This window comes from Erythrolamprus reginae, chromosome 2 (assembly GCF_031021105.1).
Source record: "Erythrolamprus reginae isolate rEryReg1 chromosome 2, rEryReg1.hap1, whole genome shotgun sequence".
In the NCBI taxonomy this organism is placed as follows: Eukaryota; Metazoa; Chordata; class Lepidosauria; order Squamata; family Dipsadidae; genus Erythrolamprus; species Erythrolamprus reginae.
In genome coordinates, this window is record NC_091951.1 from 165,721,140 (window position 1) to 165,741,316 (window position 20,177).

The 20,177-nt window shown below is 44.2% G+C and overlaps 1 protein-coding gene across 5 annotated transcripts in view; it reads right to left on the reverse strand.

Annotated features, from left to right (window-relative positions):
* The window catches only part of MAP2K6 (mitogen-activated protein kinase kinase 6), a 130,548-nt gene that overhangs the window by 17,318 nt on the left and 93,053 nt on the right, over positions 1-20,177 (reverse strand). For all 5 annotated transcript variants that reach the window (XM_070740276.1, XM_070740277.1, XM_070740273.1 and 2 more), the window contains exons 7-9: positions 18,916-18,967; positions 15,414-15,541; positions 2,157-2,234 (exon numbers count right to left, since the gene is read on the reverse strand). In XM_070740276.1, coding sequence (XP_070596377.1) covers positions 2,157-2,234; positions 15,414-15,541; positions 18,916-18,967 — 258 coding nt within the window. The remainder of the gene's footprint in view (positions 1-2,156; positions 2,235-15,413; positions 15,542-18,915; positions 18,968-20,177) is intronic.

Sequence of the window (20,177 nt, forward strand, 5' to 3'; positions counted from 1 at the left end):
CTGAATGCGTATTTCCCTCCTGCAGGCATGGTGCCAATGGAACAAGCTTTGTGATGGATGGTTGCTATAGGGCATTTTTTTCTGTTTGCAGACACGCAACCCACGTATGTTGCTGCCTGGTTTTTCAATATTCATCACAAGCAATGCAGAACTGTGGCTGAGGACGACAGCTGGACCTGCTAAGATTTCTGAAGAAAGTATAAAAAGCCCATTCTAAATTTAAATGGATAAACACTTTGCTAACCGCATGGACCAATTGAGTAGTTTATAAATTAAGCTGTCATAGCTAATGCGTCAGGCCGAAGCCATCGTTTGAGTTGGAAATTTTGGCCTGCACATGATAGAATGTCAAGGTTCCAAATAGCATCTGAGAATTAAATCAGCATCTAGCGTTTACTCATAAATCGGAACTTTGAGCAAGGCCATGCCTCGAACTCTGATTGTATTATGTGGCAGGCCAAAGTCTCCAACTCAAACGATGGCTTCGGCTTGACATAACGTAGTGCTGGGTAAATTCTGACTCTGAAAGGGTTTGCTCTTTTTTCTCCCTTCCCCTGACCAGGCTTCCCTGAACTGTTTGTTCTTTCACTCCAATTTTATGAGGGTGATGCAAAATAAAATCTGGCTTTTGTTCATAAAATCAAATCATTTTGCCAAAAAAAAAAATCCAGCAAGAGGAGCTGAGTGAGAGAAGGAGAGAGAGAGAGCAATTAAAGGGTACAAATCAGGCAGATGCACAAGACAAGCAAAATAAAAGCAAGCTAAACATCATCTTTCTATATGCAGCTGAATTGAAACAGTTATGAGAAGGGGGGAATAGGTCAGGAACTAACTGCATACTCTTTTACCAGTCAATCAATAAGAGCTAGTCAGGATGCTTTCTGAACAGAAGACTGACGGCAGAAAAAGACCTCATGATCCATCTAGTCTGCCCTTATACTATTTCCTGTATTTTATCTTAGGATGGATATATGTTTATCCCAGGCATGTTTAAATTCAGTTACTGTGGATTTACCAACCACGTCTGCTGGAAGTTTGTTCCAAGGATCTACTACTCTTTCAGTAAAATAATATTTTCTCATGTTGCTTTTGATCTTTCCCCCAACTAACTTCAGATTGTGTCCCCTTGTTCTTCTGTTCACTTTCCTATTAAAAACACTTCCCTCCTGAACCTTATTTAACCCTTTGACATATTTAAATGTTTCCATCATGTCCCCTCTTTTCCTTCTGTCCTCCAGACTATACAGATTGAGTTCATTAAGTCTTTCCTGATACGTTTTATGCTTAAGACCTTCCACCATTCTTGTAGCCCGTCTTTGGACCCGTTCAATTTTGTCAGAAGCTTTGGACCTTTGGAATGGTGTAAAAATTATGAGTGTGACCCTAAAAAAATTTAGAGCAGATTTTGGGGAAATAGCGGAGCAAGGCAGGAGCAAATCATGAGAGGCAGAGAAACCTGTACGAGAAACTCAAAATATGCCCACTTTAATTTTGTCTCATATAAAATGGGACTCGGAAAACAGGTTTTCAAATTTCAAAATTCAACAATAAAGCAGCATTTCTTGAAACCCTACTGTGCCAAACTCGATCACATCATGTGATTTATTGTGAGGCACTGTGACAATTTTTGCCTTTGCAGGGCCGTTGTGAATATGGCCTATGCATGACACATTCAGCCCATGGACCTCCAGTTTGACAGGCCCGCTACTGTGTCTCTTTCTTCTTGAAGAGAAGCTGAATTGAGTCTTGAAGTTTTTCTCTGCCTCATTTTATACTCAACAAAGTCAAGGCAAGGTTTACCTTGAATTTCTTTCTTACACTTTCTCCATTTTTGGGACTCTGTAAACTCTTAGAAGGTCAGTCCCTCTTTAGAACTCATTCTCCTGCTCCCCTTAGTGTCTCTTTCTCATCTCTTCTCTAAGGTCAGCTCTAAATTCTTTTAAAATGACTTTCCAACAAAACACAATTGGTTAACTCAAGAATCTTCCATGAAATTTCCCATCTTTTTGAACCTGTACGTTTAGAATACTGGCCTCCATAATTTAAATGCAATTAAACCCATTTCAAATTACAAAGATTTTCAGTTGCAAAAGTCAGCAGAATAGAATAAATAATAAAATTAATCCCGATATCATTCCTCAGTAATGTATTCTTACCATTGTAATCCCCAGACTCCAAATATCAGATTTTACACTGTAGCCCTTTTGGTTTAATTCCGGGTTGATTCTTTCAGGCTTGAATGGGGAGTAAAAGAAAGAGAGAGAGAAAATTTAATTGCTATATTGTTAGTTTTAAGTGTTCACTCGGGGAATGGAAGAATGTTCAACTTCTGCTATGAGAAAAGTAACATATATGCAACCCAAACTGTTATTACATCAACTTAAACTGTGTCTGAGTCTATACAAAATGCTTTGAGTCCAAGGCAAAGTAGTCAAAGTAGTTATAACCTAGTAAGCAACAGCACAGGAAAGTTCATTTTACAACAGCCAGGTTGGTTACAAACAGCAATTTTATGTCCCATTCCAGGATATAAGAATTCAAACCATGCCCATAGTTGTCTGACTGGCCAATGTAACAAAGCCAGTCAAAAATAAAGGTAAAGGTAATGGTTCTCCTCACACATACCTGCTAGTCATTCCCGACTCTAGGGGGCAGTGCTCACCTCCATTTCTAAGCCGAAGAGCCAGTAATATCTAATGATGATTTGTGGTCATGTGGCTGGCATGAGTAAAGGCGGAAGGCACCCAGAATGCTGTTATCTTCCCAACGTGATCCCTATTTTTCTACTTGCATTTTTACATGCTTTCGAACTTCTAAATTGGGAGAAGCTGGGGCAATTAACGGGAGCTCACTCCGTTACGCAGCACTAGAGATTCAGGCTGTCAACCTTTCTGATCGACAAGCACAGGCTCTTAGCCACTGAGCCACCGAGTCCCATTTTTAGTCCAAAATAGGGCACTTCTAAAACCCTGACTAATCAGTTTTCAAAAAGAAGTTGAAGATAAAGTGCAATTTTGCACTGCAAGCTACTTTCCCATACCATTCCGTGTATTCCTTAAACCAGTGCTTCTCAATATTTCATCCCCCCCAATTCTCTGCCGTCGCGCGTCTTGCAGCCTATCCCGTCTGACCTGTCAACTCCAAATTGCACCCTACTGTGAGATGCGTATCCTACCTGATACTGGTACCAGTACCTCCATCATGTTCCTCCGCGTTGTGTCCAGAGCAGCCCATTCTAAAAGAAAACATCTCACAAATGCGAGAAGTTTGAACTCACAAGACATTTTCTTTTAAAACAGGCTGCCCTGGGCACAACGCCGAGGAACACGATGGAGGTACTGGTACAAGTGTCAGGTAGGACGTGTTTCCTACTCCCTGCAGCAAAAAATAGCACGTTCCCCGTGGTCACATGCTCCGTGCCCCCCCCCGAGGGGCCCACCCCATTATTTAAGAAGCACTGCCTTAAACCAACTTCAATCTGGATTGCAGTAAATTGGTAACACGGATGGCCTAGTGTTCATCTTAGACTTTGGCGCCACTAGAATTGATTGCTCATTCTTCTACTTCTTGCCCATCCCCCATCCATGCAGGAAAAGTATACTTTACTGGTTGGGTTCAGTGTGAACAGGTCTACAAATGCTGCCTGCTTTTGGTTCCCCCCAAAGTTTGCACAAATGGACACATTCATCCCTCCCCACATTACTTTTGACAACAACATTGTTTTTTCTCTTTTTTCCATTATTATTATTATTATCATTATTATTATCATTATTATTAGGATTTCTATGTCGCCCCTCTCCAAGGACTCGGGGTGGCTCACAACATATAATAAATAATATACAATATCTTGAATCCAATTAATTAATTAAAAATCTAAAAACCACAAAAGCATAAAAAAAGAATAATTCCATACACTCAACATTCTCTCAATACATTCACTGGCCAGGGGGCGAGAATCTAATGGCCGCAGGCCTGGCGGCATAAATGAATCTTCAGACTCTTACGGAAGGCAAGGAGGGTGGGGGCCATACAAATCTCTGGGGGGAGCTGATTCCAGAGGGCTGGGCCCCCCACAGGGAAAGCTCTCCCCCTAGGTCCCGCCAAATGACATTTTCTAGTTGACGGAACCTAGAGAAGGACGACTCTGTGGGACCTCACCGGTCGTTGGGATTCATGCAGCAGAAGGCGGTCTTGGAGGTATTCTGATCCCATGCCATGTATGCAACAATAATCAAAGTAATAGGGAGAAGATTGTTCTTTTAATCTGCAAAAACCTTACAGCAAAGACTAATTGAGCTTCACAGAAATAAAATTAAGATGTAACTTTGCAACTTAAAATTGTTTTAAAAATAACACAAAGGGAAACTCTACAGAACTGCGGGCGGCATTGGGAAAGCAAAAGGGGGTGTACTTTATTAAGTTAAGGTAAACTGGGCAAAATCTGAAAGAATGCCCACTGGGGAGATGTTAAGAGTTGAAGGGATCATGAGGATAATTCATTGAGGTGCAGGCCACTATTAAATCGACTAAAAATGATTAAAGAAAAAGCAAGCCATCAGCACCTGCCAATCAAAACAGAAGATGGTTTTCCAGGGCAATGATTGAGTGCTGGAAGGTAGTGGGCATGCCACTTGCTGAAATCAGTTAGAACTGGAGCTGATACTGAAATGGAATAAAGCATGGAGATCATCCTCTCTCAACAGCCTAAGTTGGGTATGGTTAAAATAAAACACCAGTAGTTTTGAATTGCAACTGGGAAAAAATAGGCATGAGGTGCATTTGTAATTGGCCGACAATGGGAGGAGGATGTCATTTGTTCCTACGCTTGGGCAGTTATGATTGGCCCATACTGGCAGCGGGCCAATGGGAAAATGCAGTTTAAAGAATGGCATAACATCACAGTGTTCATCGAGGGAATCCTTGAAATCAGAGAAGATGCCTCCTTGGCACTGACTGGTCAAAAGGACCAAGCCATGCCCACTGACATGTTGACTTGACAATGTAATGAAGCTTGTCACATCATTCTTGGTGGAAGGAGGCTGTGGTGGCACAATGGTTAGAATGACATAATGCAGACTAACTCTGCCCACTGCCAAGAGTTCAATCCTGATTGGCTGGCTTCCATGCTTCTGAGGTTGGTAAAATGAGGACCCAGATTGTTGGGGGCAATCTGCTGACATTTGTAAGTTGCTCAGAGAGTGTGTTGTGCTTCGACTGCCAGCGCAGATGGCAATCAAGTCTGATGAGTCAGAGGAGATGGAGGGGGTGCTAGGGTTACTATCGGAGCCGATGAAAAGCTGTGAGGAGCAGGAGTTCTCAGAGCCAGATGCAGAGTAGGACCCATCTACTCAAACGCAGGCAAAGACACAGCTGTTTTGGGGGCTGAGCTGAGCAAAGGGGAGATATAGCTGGGTCCTGCCCCAGATGAGTGTGTGCGGAGGGGAGATCAATGCAGGACTGAGGGGCAGCCATCCAGGAAAAAGAGATGTTAGCAAATCCCTCCCTGGCTGAGATATAAGAAGGTGTGTGGAAGGTGTGGTTGTCATTCCTTTGTGCTCCAGAAGTATTCCCCCAGGTGGATTCCTTGCCAGGATTTCCAGGTTGGTCGGGATTCTTTGTGTTGGGATTGAAGTGCTAATTGAGGCTACCTGCAGGGAATTCAGAGACTCCTATGGATGTGTGACCTGGACCTTTGTCAGTGAATGCTGTGTATTCCTGACTTTCTAAATAAAATAGGCGTTGATTGCTTACCTGAACGCCTCTTCTCGTACGGTGAGCGGGTACAGCAGTCACATGGGTTGCTCATGTCCAATCCGGTGGAACTGAGCCTAGTATTAAAAAAGCTTGCCGGATCCGCCCCTTCCCCAGAATTCGCGAATCCATAGACTAGGCTCAGTTGTGAAGCTCTGTAGTGTTCAACTCTCATTGTTAGAGGAAGAAAGATATAGAAAGGTAAAGAAGACACATACAAGGGCGGGAAGTGACTGCTGTACCCGCTCACCGTACGAGAAGAGGCGTTCAGGTAAGCAATCAACGCCTATTCTCCGTACTGAAGGAGCGGGTCCAGCAGTCACATGGGACATACCCAATAGATGGTCCCTAGGGTGGGATTAGCTTGCTATCGTGTGAGATAACGGATTGGAGTACCCTTCTGCCGAAGGCAGCGTCCGCTGAAGCGTAAGAATCAATCTTGTAGTGCCTGATGAAGGAATTTGGCGAGGCCCAAGTGGCTGCTTTGCAGACCTCCTCCAACGGGGCTTGAGTCGCCCAAGCGGCCGAGGTGGCTGCGCTCCTGGTGGAATGCGCTGTGATGTTCCTTGGAACTGAGAGGGAGGCCGACTCATAGGCCTTAGATATAGTCCCTCTGATCCAACGGCCTATTACTGTTGAAGACACTTTGGCCCCCATGACTCTGGGATGATAGGCTACAAAAAGTGCTTCTGACCTCCGAAAGGGTCCTGTGCGTTGGATATAGATTCTCAGCGCTCTGGTGAGATCCAGGGTGTGCCATCTAATTGCCAAGGGATGGTCTCGTTGGAGGCAGAAGGAAGGTAGGACAATATCCTGAGATCTGTGGAACATGGAACTGACCTTGGGTAAGAAGGTGGGGTCCAGTCGCAAGACTACCTTGTCCTGATGGAATTGACAAAGGTCCTGCCTGATTGAGAGGGCAGCCAGCTCCGAAATGCGTCGGGCAGAGGTAATAGCCACCAGGAATGCTACCTTAAAGGATAGGTACCTGAGGGACGCCGATTTTAGGGGTTCGTATGGTGCCTGCGTGAGGGAATGGAGAACCCGTGGCAAATCCCAGGATGGGTACCTGTGGACCTTGGAAGGTCTGAGGTTGGCTATGCCCTTGAGGAATTCCTGAACTTCAGGGAAGGATCGGAGAGGCTGTCTGCGGGGGCCCCCTAGGACAGATGAAATGGCTGCCAGATGACGCCGGAGGGTGCTGGTGGAAAGTCCTTTATGGAAGCCTTGCATAAGGAAGGAAATTATTCTGTGTATGGGGATGCACAGAGGGGAGAGACCTTCCTGTAGACACCACTGGTGAAACTTGGACCACGTGTGGTCGTAGATTCGATTGGTCGAACCCCTTCTGGCCTTTAAAATGACCTCCACTGAATCGGGGTCATGACCACGCAGTTCTAAATCTCTCCTGATAACAGCCAGGTGGTGAGGTGGAACCACTCCGGGTCTGGATGGAAAGAGGCCCCCTGCCGCAGCATATCCCCCGAAACGGGGAGTCGCCAAGGGTCCTGGACGGACAGCTGTTGGAGATCCGCGAACCAGGGCCGGCGGGGCCAGTGAGGGGCGATTAGGATTACTCGGGCCCTCTCGGTGAGGACCTTGTGAATCACGTCCGGGAGGATTGGAATTGGAGGAAATGCGTAGAGTAGGCCTGGAGGCCATGGACTCCGGAGGGCATTGATTGCTTCCGCTCCCGGGGATGGAAATCTGGCATAGAAGCGAGGGAGTTGGGCGTTCGCATTGGTCGCGAAGAGATCCAGGATTGGTAGGCCGAATCTGAGGGTGATTTGATGGAACAGGTCTTGATGGAGGTTCCACTCTCCTGGGTCTATCGTTGCCCGGGATAGCCAATCCGCCTGGACGTTGAGACTCCCCGAGATGTGATCGGCTAGGAGCGACTGGAGATGTTTTTCCGCCCAAAGGCCCAACTTGAGGGCCTCCCTCATGAGAGCCTTGGATCTCGTGCCCCCCTGTCTGCAAATATGGCTTTTCGTGGCAATGTTGTCGGTGAGAATGAGAACGTGCCGGTTGGGAATGCGAGGAGAGAAATGCTTCAGAGCCAGGGAAACGGCTCTTAACTCTAGCCAATTGATTGGCCTGGAAGCTTCCTCCGGGGACCACGTGCCCTGGGCTATCATCCCCTGGGCGTGGGCGCCCCATCCCGATAGACTGGCATCTGTGGTGATGACAAATTGATCCGGGCACCTGAACGGGGATCCTCTGTCCATGGCCGGAGACTTCCACCACTTGAAGGATCTGCGAACACTCAGTGGGATGACAATGCGTCGATTTGAGTTGCTGTGCCCTGATCTCTGAAAAGGTAACAGGAGCCACTGGAGTTCCCTAGCATGGAGGCGAGCCCAGGGAATGATGCCTATGCATGACACCATCTTCCCCAAAAGGGAAGATAGAGTGACTATGGAAACTGAAGAATTAGATAAAATGTTAGAAATTAACTCCACTATACTGAGTTTTCTCTCGGGAGAGAGAAAAACCTGGGAGGATTCTGAATCAATAATGGATCCCAGGTGAGAAATGGATGTGGAAGGTTGGAGGTGGCTTTTATCAAAGTTGATGGAAAATCCATGGTCCTGAAGGACTGACATGGTGACAGAAAGGTCTGTTTTCACTTTCTCTAGGGAGTTCCCATGAATCAAAATATCATCAAGATAACATAAAATGTGGATGGGAAACGCCCGGATATAGGCCGCCAGGGACCCCAAGAGCTTTGTAAAGACCCGAGGGGCCGAGGAAGGGCCAAATGGCATCGCCCTATACTGGAAATGCCTGCCTTGAAAGGAAAAACGTAAAAATTTTCTGTGGCATTTGGCTATAGGAATGTGAAGGTAGGCCTCAGTGAGGTCTAAGGAGACCATGAAATCTCCCGAGTGAATGGCGGCCAAAATAGAAGACAAGGAGTGCATCTTAAACTTCCTATATTTGATGAATAGATTTAGATTCTTTAAATCCAAAATAGCTCTCCAACCTCCGGAGGACTTTGGAACCATAAATAGGATGGAGTAAAAACCTAGGCCCTTCTGACCGGGAGGGACCGGTTGAATGGCTCTGATGGACAATAGATGAGAAATGGCCTCCTCCATACGGTTACAATCTGAGGATGACCTGGGAGAAGGGCAGGAAATAAAACGTTTAGGGGGAGGAGAAATAAATTCTAAAAGAAGGCCTGTTTGAACAGTGTCAATGACCCAAGGGTCCTTGGAGGTGAGACGCCAATTAGAGGCGAAATGAGCTAGGCGACCCCCTATGGGAATAGAGGTAAGATTACCATCTAGGTTTTTTTGAAGCCCTGTTAGAGGAAGCTCCCCTTTGGAAGCGAAACCCTCTACCCCTGGAGTTCCTACCTTGGGAACGAAAGCGGGGGGAATACTGACCTGGAGATCTCTGGTAGGAAGCCGCTTGATCTTGCTGGCGCCCTGGGCGACGAAAGGACTGCGTTTTGGTAGCCTTTTTTGTGGTTGGACCCAAAACTTTCTTCTTGTCCGTGGTTTCCGTGAGGAGTGGATCCAGAAGATCACCGAAGAGAAGGTCGCGCTTTAAGGGACCCTGGGATAACTGCCACTTTTGGCGAACTCCCGCTTGCCAAGGGCGAATCCATAGGAGTCTTCTTGCCGTAGTAGAAGCTGCAATAGACTTAGCAGAAAATCTAGTAGATTGCAAGGTGGCATCAGCCACGTACTGGGCAGCTGCAAAGACCTTGTTGAAGTCTTGTTGACCTCTCAAGTCATCGGGAGGAATATGCTGTTGAAGTTGGCGAAGCCACAGCAGCATGGCTCTGGAGAAAAAGGAAGCCGCTGCAGAGCTTTTAGTGGCCCAGGAATCAGCGGTGAATCCTCTTTTGAGCATTTGCTCAATGCGCTTGTCCTCTGGGCGGAGGACTTCCTCCGCCTCGCCTGGCACAGCCGCTGCCGAGTGAAGAATCTTGACAGGTTCATCCGGTTTGGGAAAGGATAGAAGCTCTTCATAGGAAGAGGAAAGTTTGTACAACTTTCTGTCCTTGGTGGAGGGATTAAGGCCAGAGGCTGGAAATTCCCACTGTTTGAGTAAAGCATCTTTAAACAACTTAGGCATAGGAATTACCTCGTTATCCTCCTGTTCCTCTGTGAAGTAAGGTAAATTCTCCTCCGGGGGATCAGTGGAAGTGGAGGCTTGTTTCTCCTGGGCCGCTAATCCCGTAGAAATTCTAGCTTTGAGGAGGAGAGATTTGAATAATTGAGAAGGAAAAATAGTAATTGGAGGAGGAACCTTTATTTGGGATTCCTCATCATCTGATAAGCCTTGAAAAGCATCCTCATCATCCTCTATATCCTCATATTCATCCTGGGAGGAATCTGAATCATCCTGCATAGGAGCTCTGACCGCTGGGGGAGAACCCAAGGGGCGGGAGGAGCGAGAAGGAGGAAGAGGTAAGGGAAGCTCATTGATGGTGGAGAGTTTGGCATCAATGGCTTTGGACAACACAGCAAAAATAGACTGGAACTCAGGAGGTAAGCTGGAAATATCAGCAGAAATGGCAGAAGAATCCCTAAAGGCCTGGGAGGATCCTGGCTGGGGGGAATCTTCAATAATATCTGGTTCCTCTGGACCTATGCCCCATAGGTTAGGTTGGGGTCTGTCTAGGTTTGGCTCATCCAGAGATAACACAGGGACCCCAGAAGGAGGAAGACTAGAAGCCTCTGGTGGGTCTTGACTACTGATTACTTGGGCCTGCACTTTCAAACGTTTTGCTGATTTGTCATGGATTTTTTGTAGGGCTAGGTCCCTTCTCTTCTCGGCCCTGGTGACCTTGGTCGAGGGGCGGGCCCCTGGAGAAGAGGAGGAAGAGGCCTGGGGGATACTAGTAATCTCATCGCCTGTAGGCCTGGCCTCTCTGGGACCTTTAGTTGTGCCTCTCTTGGGAAAAGTAGCCATAGTCTGACAATTAACAGAAGACAAGGCTGAGCCAATAAGTGAATAATAAGGAGAAGAATTTCAAGGACTTCCCAAGAGGAATGGATCCTGCTTCGAGGCCTCGAAGCTGCTGAAACTTGAGGACAATCTGGGCAAACCCAGAGTTCGTGCCCCCAAATCCAGCGGGGCCAGCCTCCCTAAACTTTATAATTAAGTAAACCAAGGCACTCTGGTTGGAGGCTTAGCCGGTGGAGAATTTAGCCTGGGACCCCCAAGGCCCGCTCCGGGATCCACGCGGTGGACTGAGGCCTACGCGGCTGGCAGGAGGCCAACACGAGAGGCCTAGATTTAAAAAGGGCGCGAAGGCCTTCGCGCCGAAAAAATCGCCCCGTAAATTTCTTAAAGGGGAAGCGATCGACTAAGTCCAGGAGACTAGAAGGCGTCTCACTCCGCAGGAGGTATTTCTTAAGCCCTTAAATATATTGTATACAATAAATAATCAATAATTCAATAGATTAATACTTGCACCAGGACCTCCAGGCCAAAGGATTAGAAGAATCCACAAGCGGCCGCAGGAATCGTAACCGGCAAAACCGCCGGGGGGAAACGAAACCACAACTTCTCCAAAAGAAAAAAGCCGAGCCGCAAACGGCTGGCGCTATTGGTGCAAGTAAATAATAATGATAAAACAAATCTTACTACTTTTGAAGAAAAGGATCGAAGGGAAGGTGTTAGAATGTTGAACGAGCTATCACAATACAACCGCAGGATATGCGAACTGAGCGAATTCTGGAGAAGGGGCGGATCCGGCAAGCTTTTTTAATACTAGGCTCAGTTCCACCGGATTGGACATGAGCAACCCATGTGACTGCTGGACCCGCTCCTTCAGTACGGAGAAAGGGGCTTCTCCTCATGAGTAGGCTGTTGAGTGGGGGCTGTGGAGGCTGGGTCAGAACAGAGTGTGGTAACGCACTGTGGAGCGGTACGTAACTCTAAGTACTATTGCTATCAGATACCAGGAAGAAGTGTGTAAGATCTTGCGTTCCCCCAACTCATCATTTTTTTACCAGTTAAGGTGAAAGTGTGCTGCCAGAATGACTGGGTAAAATGTTTTGTGAAGAAAGCTCGAGGTAAAGATCATCACAAGCTAATAAATATTTAGAAGATTGTTTGATAAAGACAGATGGGAGGTCTTCCATCTTCTCCAAAGATATCTACCTCTTCACCACTTTATGGGAAGGTCACTAAGGAAAAGTAGAGTAAGTCTCCACTCTTAAGAAATTCCAGAAGATAAAAAGAGTTCCGTATGTCCAATCATACTAGTGTGTCTAATCACACTTGGCTAATAAAGAATTCTATTCTATTCTATTCTGTATGATCAGTTCTTGAAATTCTTGTACAATACACGGATTAGTTTCAGTTCAATAAATCTGGTTAACAGAGCTGTGTGAGAATCTTACTTTTGGTTTGAGAAGCTGGTGCCAATCTTAACAAAACACGTAGCACAACCCCCACCCTATACATTCTCCAGTTTGAGGGCATTCCTCCCACCCCCCTCCAAAAGAAAAGGCAACCAAAAATGCTGTTGTCTTCCTTAATGGGATAGCATGCAGGCTTTCTGAAGCCAATAATCACATTTTGCTAGTAGAAAAAAGCAGCAGCTTGCAAAGACTCTTCGAAGGGGAAGAAATAACAGATGGCAGCCAAAACAACAGTGTTAATATTCCAAAGCCCTACAGGCTTGGTAAATTTCTCAGCAGAGCATCATCCCTGACAGGTTTATGCATTTTGCTTAATTGTGATGGAGAAGATCCTTGCAGATTTGCCTGTAATCCTGGTAAGTTTATTATAGTATTAAGATGGCATGATCACCCATGCATGACCTATAGAAGGCAATCGAGACAGTGACAAATTCATTTCTTCTCAATTCACAATTGGCTCAGTGTATGCAAGCTGAAAAGAGTTCCAGCCAAAGGCACAAGAATCTATAGGCGAATGTATGAAAGAGTGTGTATTTCTATAAGAAATGAACTAGATGCTTATACGGCACTGTAGTTCTAACAATCACACGTCGAAATGCATTTAATATTAAGGTATTGGGAGGGATGTTCTTAAGAACCTGGAGAAAAATTAAGAAAAGGGAAACTGGAAGACTTACAAAACAATATTTAATCACTTTCATCTAGTCTGATCAGACTGCTTCCGTTTCCTCAGACAAGCTGGTGGATTATTTTGCTATCTTGTTCCCAAAGAATAATGGGAATCTCCAAGTTTGCTCGTAAATTTTTTTAAAAAATCAACATTATTTGGATATACTGTACTTGTTCCGCTTTGAACTATACTTAATGTCTGAGTCTCAGATAGATTTTTACTATGACCCTCTCAGATAGATTTTTACTATGATGTTCAAGACAGTTTATTTAAGTATGTGCTGCACATATGCTGTAACTTATTTTCATTTTATAGTATCAGATTTCAAACAGTTTTGGTTAACCTTAATTGCCAGAGTAGAAGCTGTAATTACCAGCCCCCATTGTGAACAGTACCTAACTCCAGACATTCCCATCATGAAGGCTGAGAAAGTGCTACTCCACTGCCCAAAGGCACCTATTGCATTGTACTGCGACAGAATCTAACACACCTCATCTGCACCAGTCTAACAATAAAAAGTGGGGGGGGGGGGGGTAGTGTAAATGTTAAACACTCTTTCTGGTTTTAAAGGTACGTGGAGTACTATGACATGATGGAGCACAGCAATTGCTCTCTCTGTGTTCAAGGGTTTCCGAAGAAAAGGTCAAGAGTTCCAATCCAGCTGTTTCACTGTTTCTGAAAAGGAAAGGCTGGGGGGATATGTCAGCTTGTCTGTGCACAGTCCAGGTTCTCATTCTGATTTGAATAATATATCAAATTATTGTTTCTGCTTAAAGTGAACGTGTGTATGTGGCTCCTTGTCTCCAGTGTTCTTACTGCAGCAGCTTCTATCTGGGTCCATCATCTAATCCTAGAGAGATACTGAGAACATTTACTTGAATGTGAAACCAACGAAGAATCCTATGGCTGGATGGCATTGACAGAATATGGTAGGTTCTGAGCTGAGACCCAATTTTTTCAGTCCTGGCACCTGAGAGCAAAACAGCTACTCTAAAACACTGCTTCGTTTTACAAGACAAGCACAAATGCATTCTAACAAGTTTTCACCAAGCCAAATCTTTAGACCTTTATTCTTTTTCTGCTTTTCTGATATTTCTGCTGTTTATTTGATGGTGTTCAGATGCAAAGAAACCTTGTAATAATTAGAAATGTAGAACACATATGCACATATATAAAAACTCCCTTTTATACGACCCTATAAACTCTTAATTCAGGTTAGAGTCGGAGCAACTGAATACAGTGTTTACTGGCTGGATATCCTTCTTGATGCTATGCGGAGTTTGCAGCAAATACCTTTTCTTTGTACCCTGAAAAACATTTGCCACTAACTAGGGATTGAATTCTGAGTTGGGAGACAAGCATCTTCATCACTAAGCCACCACACCGCTCATACAAACACACACACAGTTCCAAAGAGTTGGACATGACTTAATGACTTCACAATACACACACACACAGAGTATGTGTATACAGTGGAACCCCGACATAAGAGCTGCTCTACTTAAGAGCAACTCGAGATAAGAGCTGGGAGGGGAGAGATATTTTTGTTCTACTTACAAGCCCAAATTCGAGATACAAGCGCCAAGGAGCTGTCTCCTGAAGCCAAACGCTAACTTCCGCGTTCGGCTTCAGGAGACAGCTGCGAAGCGGCGCGCATGTTTTAAAAGGTTGCAGCCGGCCTGGGGGGCTCGGGGGGGTGCTTGCAGCTTTCTTTCTTGCTCTTTTTCTTTCTCTCTTTTACCTTCCCTTCCTCTATTTCTTCTTTTCTTTCTCCTTCCCACCTTCTTCCCTCCCTCCCTCCCTTCACTCATTCCTCTCTTACTCTCCCCTTTCATAAGTTTCCTTGCTTCCTTCCTCTGTTCCTGTCCCTTCCCCCTTTCTTTCTTTCTTTCTTTCTTTCTTGCTTTCTTTCTTGCTCTTTTTCTTTCTCTCTTTTACTTTCCCTTCCTCTATTTCTTCTTTTCTTTCTCCTTCCCACCTTCTTCCCTCCCTCCCTCCCTTCACTCATTCCTCTCTTACTCTCCCCTTTCATAAGTTTCCTTGCTTCCTTCCTCTGTTCCTGTCCCTTCCCTCTTTCCTTCCTTCCTTCCCACCCTCCGTCCATTCATTCACCCATTCCTCTCTTGATCGCTTAAAGCCGGTCCCTGGTGCAAAAAGGGTTGGGGACCTCTGTCCTACAGGATTGGGTGGCAGAGAAGTTGAACATATGTAAATTTAAAAGTTTAAGAAAGTTTACAAGTTAAGTGAAAGAAACTTCATTATTCATTTATATGTACATGTACATTTCTTCATTAAAAACATGTCTTTCTGCATAATTTAGACTAACTTTGTGAGTTTTTTGAGGGCTGGAACCAATTAAAATTATTTACATTAATTCCTATGGGGAAAAGTCGTTCGAGATAAGAGCTGCTCGACTTAAGAGCCCAGGTCCGGAACGAATTAAACTCGTATCTTGAGGTACCACTGTATACTGCATGTATGTGTGCACGGGTGTGCGCACACACACTTTCTTAAATTTGATAAAATAAAGCAAATATCTGTCACTGTGCCTAAAAAGTGTTGTGACAGTTTGCCCTGAAGGTTTCACGATTCACTGCACTTACTGCCATGTACGGTTTACAGCCAGCATCCATTGTCTTAGCCACAGAATCAACCAGGTAACCACTAATTCCAAAGTCACACATTTTCACCTGTCCTTGTGTATTAATCAGTACATTGGAAGGCTTGACATCTGCAAAAGAAATTACAGCGGAAAGTCATTGCTTGCAAACAGTCTTTTTTTTCCTTGTAAATCAGAGGTCTCCAAACATGGCAACTTTAAGACTTGTGCACTTCAATTCCCAGAATTCTGGGAGTTGAAGTCCACAAGTGTTAAAAGTTCCCACGTTTGGAGACCCCTGTTGTAGATTATGATGAAAAGGGAAGCAGGCTAACATGGGTTGTCACCAGCAGAGGGCACCCAAAGCAATACACCGTTTATTTGTTGGCTTGACATAAAAGGATCTACGCAAAAAAAAATCACACACAGAGACACAAATGTATTTTTCCATAAGACCGTAGTCGGGCGTTTATTCCAACCAACAATTCCGCTATTAATTTACACTAAGGAAACAGCTAATAAAGTTCAAACAGAAGAACAAAGGCTTTTAGCTGTGTGTGAATCAGGATGAAAAATCTAAAAAGTAGCACTGAGATGATATACTTTCTTTCAAAGTTTCTTCTCTCCATGGAGCAAAATGAAACATGGTCAATTGTTGATACTGATTTGATAACCATCGATTTATACCTTGTCTTGCATTCAAGAGCTCATAACACTCACTTATACAGTACTTTTCCCCACAAGAATCCTGTGATTGGCCCAAGAGATCAGCCCAAAGTCAGCTAGGAAGTTTCAGTGGCTGAGGAGAGACGAGAACTTGGATCTCCTCCCTCTCCTGAACCAACTTCTTAAACACTAGAGCAGTTAACTTTAAAAGTGGCCCTCCAATATCCACTAACAAATGTCACATGTCATACTAAGCTGCAGTATATGATAATACAAGTACTCGTCACTTAGCAACCACAATTGGGGGCAGCAAATCAGTCACTAAGCGTTGTGTCGCATGACCGGCTTATAAATTCACTTCCCCCCACAGTCACTAAGAAAAAAGAAAACAGAAATCATGTGATTGTGATGTACTATTTTGTCTCCAGCTCCTTTATTAACTCTGCTTGTCACAAACCAGTTGTGAAGCCTGCAAATGATAATTGCATGATGCTGCAAGGATCATTAATGGGCCTGGAGACTCGATTTGGAGCCAATCAAGTGGCTTGTTTGAGTCTGAAGTTAATTGTCATGGGGGGTGGGGGTGGGGAGAGAACAGGAGGATTAAATTGCAATTTTTTAAAAAAATTAATGCCACCTGGAATCACTGAATATGAGTTGGGAGGCTATGTAAATTTGTTTAATAAATAAATAAAATGGAAGGATTGGTTGCAGTGCTATTGTTTTACATTATTGTAACTTCCAGCTAAACAAGGCAATTGGTAAGTCAGGGCTACCAATAAAATCAAGATGGGCCACTACATGCAGGCTAATTCAGCTACTTCAGAGCTCACTCCCAGTAGTTCAATCCTGACCAGCTCAAGCTTGACTCAGCCTTCTATCCTTCCAAGGTCGGTAAAATGAGGACAGATTGTTGGGTGGAAATAAGGGGTATGTAAGTGCTATTAGTGGTATATAACCATCATGAACATGCTTGAGGCCTCTTTCTCTGCAACATTGGTTTGCTTAACGTGACATAAGCAATTTTGGATTCACCATCTGTTATAGCCATTCAGAGAGAAAAGATGGCAGGTGCAAGCGTTTATGCCTCTTGCCACATGAATCCCAGCGACTGGTTAGGTCCCACAGAGTCGGCCTTCTCCAGGTCCTGTCAACTAGACAATATTGTTTGGCGGCACCTATGGGAAGAGCCATCTCTGAGGGGGGCCCAGCCCTCTGGAATCAGCTCCCCCACCCACCCCGGAGATTCGTACTGCCCCCACCGTCCTCGCCTTTGTAAGAGTCTAAAGGCTCACCTATGCCGCCAAGCTTGGGGTTATTAGATTCTCCCTCCTAGCCGTTGAATGTAGTGTATTTATTGATTGGATGGTTATGTATGTATTTTAATTGGTTCTTTAGTTTTTTTAGTTGTAACTGAATTTTAATTATTTAGATTTTACATTTAGACAATATATATTGTCTTTTTTATATGTTGTAAGCCACCCGGAGCCCTCGGAGAGAGGCGGCATATAAATCTAATAATTCAATAAACAAACTTAAAGCAATATATGAAAAATGTCCACTGCTGCCTTATTGTGAAAACAGACAAACAGGACCTCTGATTAGCACTAAAGCACTGGAGCATTTCAGAGTTCTGAGGTCAAAACTAGCTCTTGATTTGATAACTATCCACTCATGAAGCTACTTCAATGAAAATCTTTCCGTCTTGGATGTCTACAAAATGCAATGAGGCGAATTTTCAGTCACAGTAGCATATCAGTTGTATTACTGATTGATCAAATCACATTAACCAGTTTGTCTCCTAAGTCAGAAGAAATTTGGCCTGACTTTAGTTGCTGTCTACAGCCAAATTCCTGCTGCTGAATAAAGTCTCCCTTATCTTTAGGCGAGTCTCTCTGCGATAAAGCACTACAGACAAGGCAAGAAGGCCCTAAAGACATGGTTCTGCCAGCAGGCCTGGGGAACCCAGAGCAGGATGGAGCCCACTGAATAGCTGGTATAAGTGTGTGTTGTTGCCAGGAAAGGGTAGGGGTGTTATTTCATTTATATTGTGTTTTTAATCTCCTGTAAGCCACCTGGAGTCACCTGAGTAACAATAGCACTGGCGCTTAGACTTATATACTGCCTCACAGGGCTTTACAGCCCTGTCTCTACCCAGTTTGCAGAGTCAGCACATTGCCCTCCAACAAACTGGCTCCTCATTTTATCGACCTCAGAAGGATGGAATGCTGAGTCAACCTTGAGCCATTCAGAATCAAACTCCTCAGGTGAGCAGTGAGTTAGCTTGCAGTAGCACACCACCACTGAGTAAGCGGAAACAAAACAAAACAAACACAAAACAAAAATAAAATAATAAAAGAAAACCCCTTATTCTAAATTATATAATACAAAGTAGTTGCCTTAGAATATGTATAGTATGGCATTCCACTGGCTGTCCAAAGACTTTAGGTGAAACAAAAATTATAGGAAAACAGGAAGCCACTATTATGCAAAAGCACTACTTGCCCAGTGTCCAAGGGCTGCAGTGACATAACCATAGGGGAAGGGGGGGGGCGCGGAGTGAAAATGTTTATTGTTCACTTTGGACCCAGGGTAGCTAAATGAAAGATTTTGCTTCCTTAAAACAAACAAAAATCATGGCTCTACAGAGCTGAATGTCAATGGAAAATCCAAGAAGCATTGGAAAGCAAAGTGGTGGAAGAGTGGGGAGGCAGAGATAAATAGCTGTGGGGTGGGGTGTGTGTTAAATGACATATATCTTTGATCAAAAAGCCTTGCCCCTCTTTTCATGGCTGAGAAATAAGTGAGAGAATTGAAGCACCAAGTTCATGTTTACTTACCTCGGTGAATTACAGAGAGTTTACTATGTAGGTGTTCTAATGCTTTTACAATCTGAAACACACAAGAGAGAGAGAGTGAGCTGCAACTGCTGAACCAGAAATATTTATTTTCAGGGCACAAGTTCATTCCCCACCCCCTCCACGTTTTCAACACTTAACCTCAGGTAGAGACAGTCTGGGGTTGGGCATCTTGGTAATTAACCAGCAGAAGAATGCTGAGCCTGCAGTCTAATACCAACGTAATAAAACATGATTCATGCCAAACACCCTTAGCAGCGTGGCCAAGCTAAGGGTTGATATAATGAGCTCTTTTTTCCAAGAGTCAGACTGTACCCATCCTTTATACATCTTTATGGGGGGGGGGGGGGGGGGATTTTTGATTAGAATTCCAGCCATCTCCCAATGAATCAAATATTTTTACAGCAAGGATCTGTCTGATTGTTTTTTCCCTGCAGAACAGAAAGAGATGGCAGATGAAGAGTGCTTTGGTTACCCAGCAGGGTAATTTAAAAATCCTCCTATCTCATGAGCAAGATCGCAATAAAATAACATGCACCTTGCTGTACAGTTAGTGCTTGACTCACAACAGTTTGCTTAGTGACCGTTGAAAGTTACGACGACAGTGAAAAAATTGACTTATGACCGTTCTTCACTCTTATGACTGCTGCAGCATCTCCATGGTCATTTGATCAAAATTCATCCGCTTTGCAACTGACTCATAATTATGATGGTCGCAGTTCAAGTTTCAAGTTTCAAGTTTAATCAGATTTGTATGCCACCCCTCTCCGCAGACTCGGGGCGGCTCACAGCAATAGCAATACAATGTAAGACAAATCCAATACTTAAAATTATTTTAAAAAACTGCGACCAGCTTTTGCAATCTTCTGACAAGCAAAGTCAATGGGGAAACCAGGTTCACTTAACAACTGCAGTGATTCACTTAACAAACATGGCAAGAAAAGTCATAAAATGGGAGCAAAATGCACTTTAAAAATTTCTCACTTAGCGACATAAATTTTGGGCTCAATCGTGTTCGTAAATTAAGGACTACCTGCATAAACACGAAAAGTGTCAAAAGATTAAACAGATATTTTTTATTGTACCTAAGTTGGTCCTAATCTCCTTTCAGGAGAATGATTTCTTCCCCATTAACAAAAATACTGCCACAACTTCCATCAAGGTATTCCAGGAAACTTTTAAGGAAAGATAGCTCTATAATAATTCTGTGCACCTGCTTTTACAGTGTTTCAACAGTGTTTCCT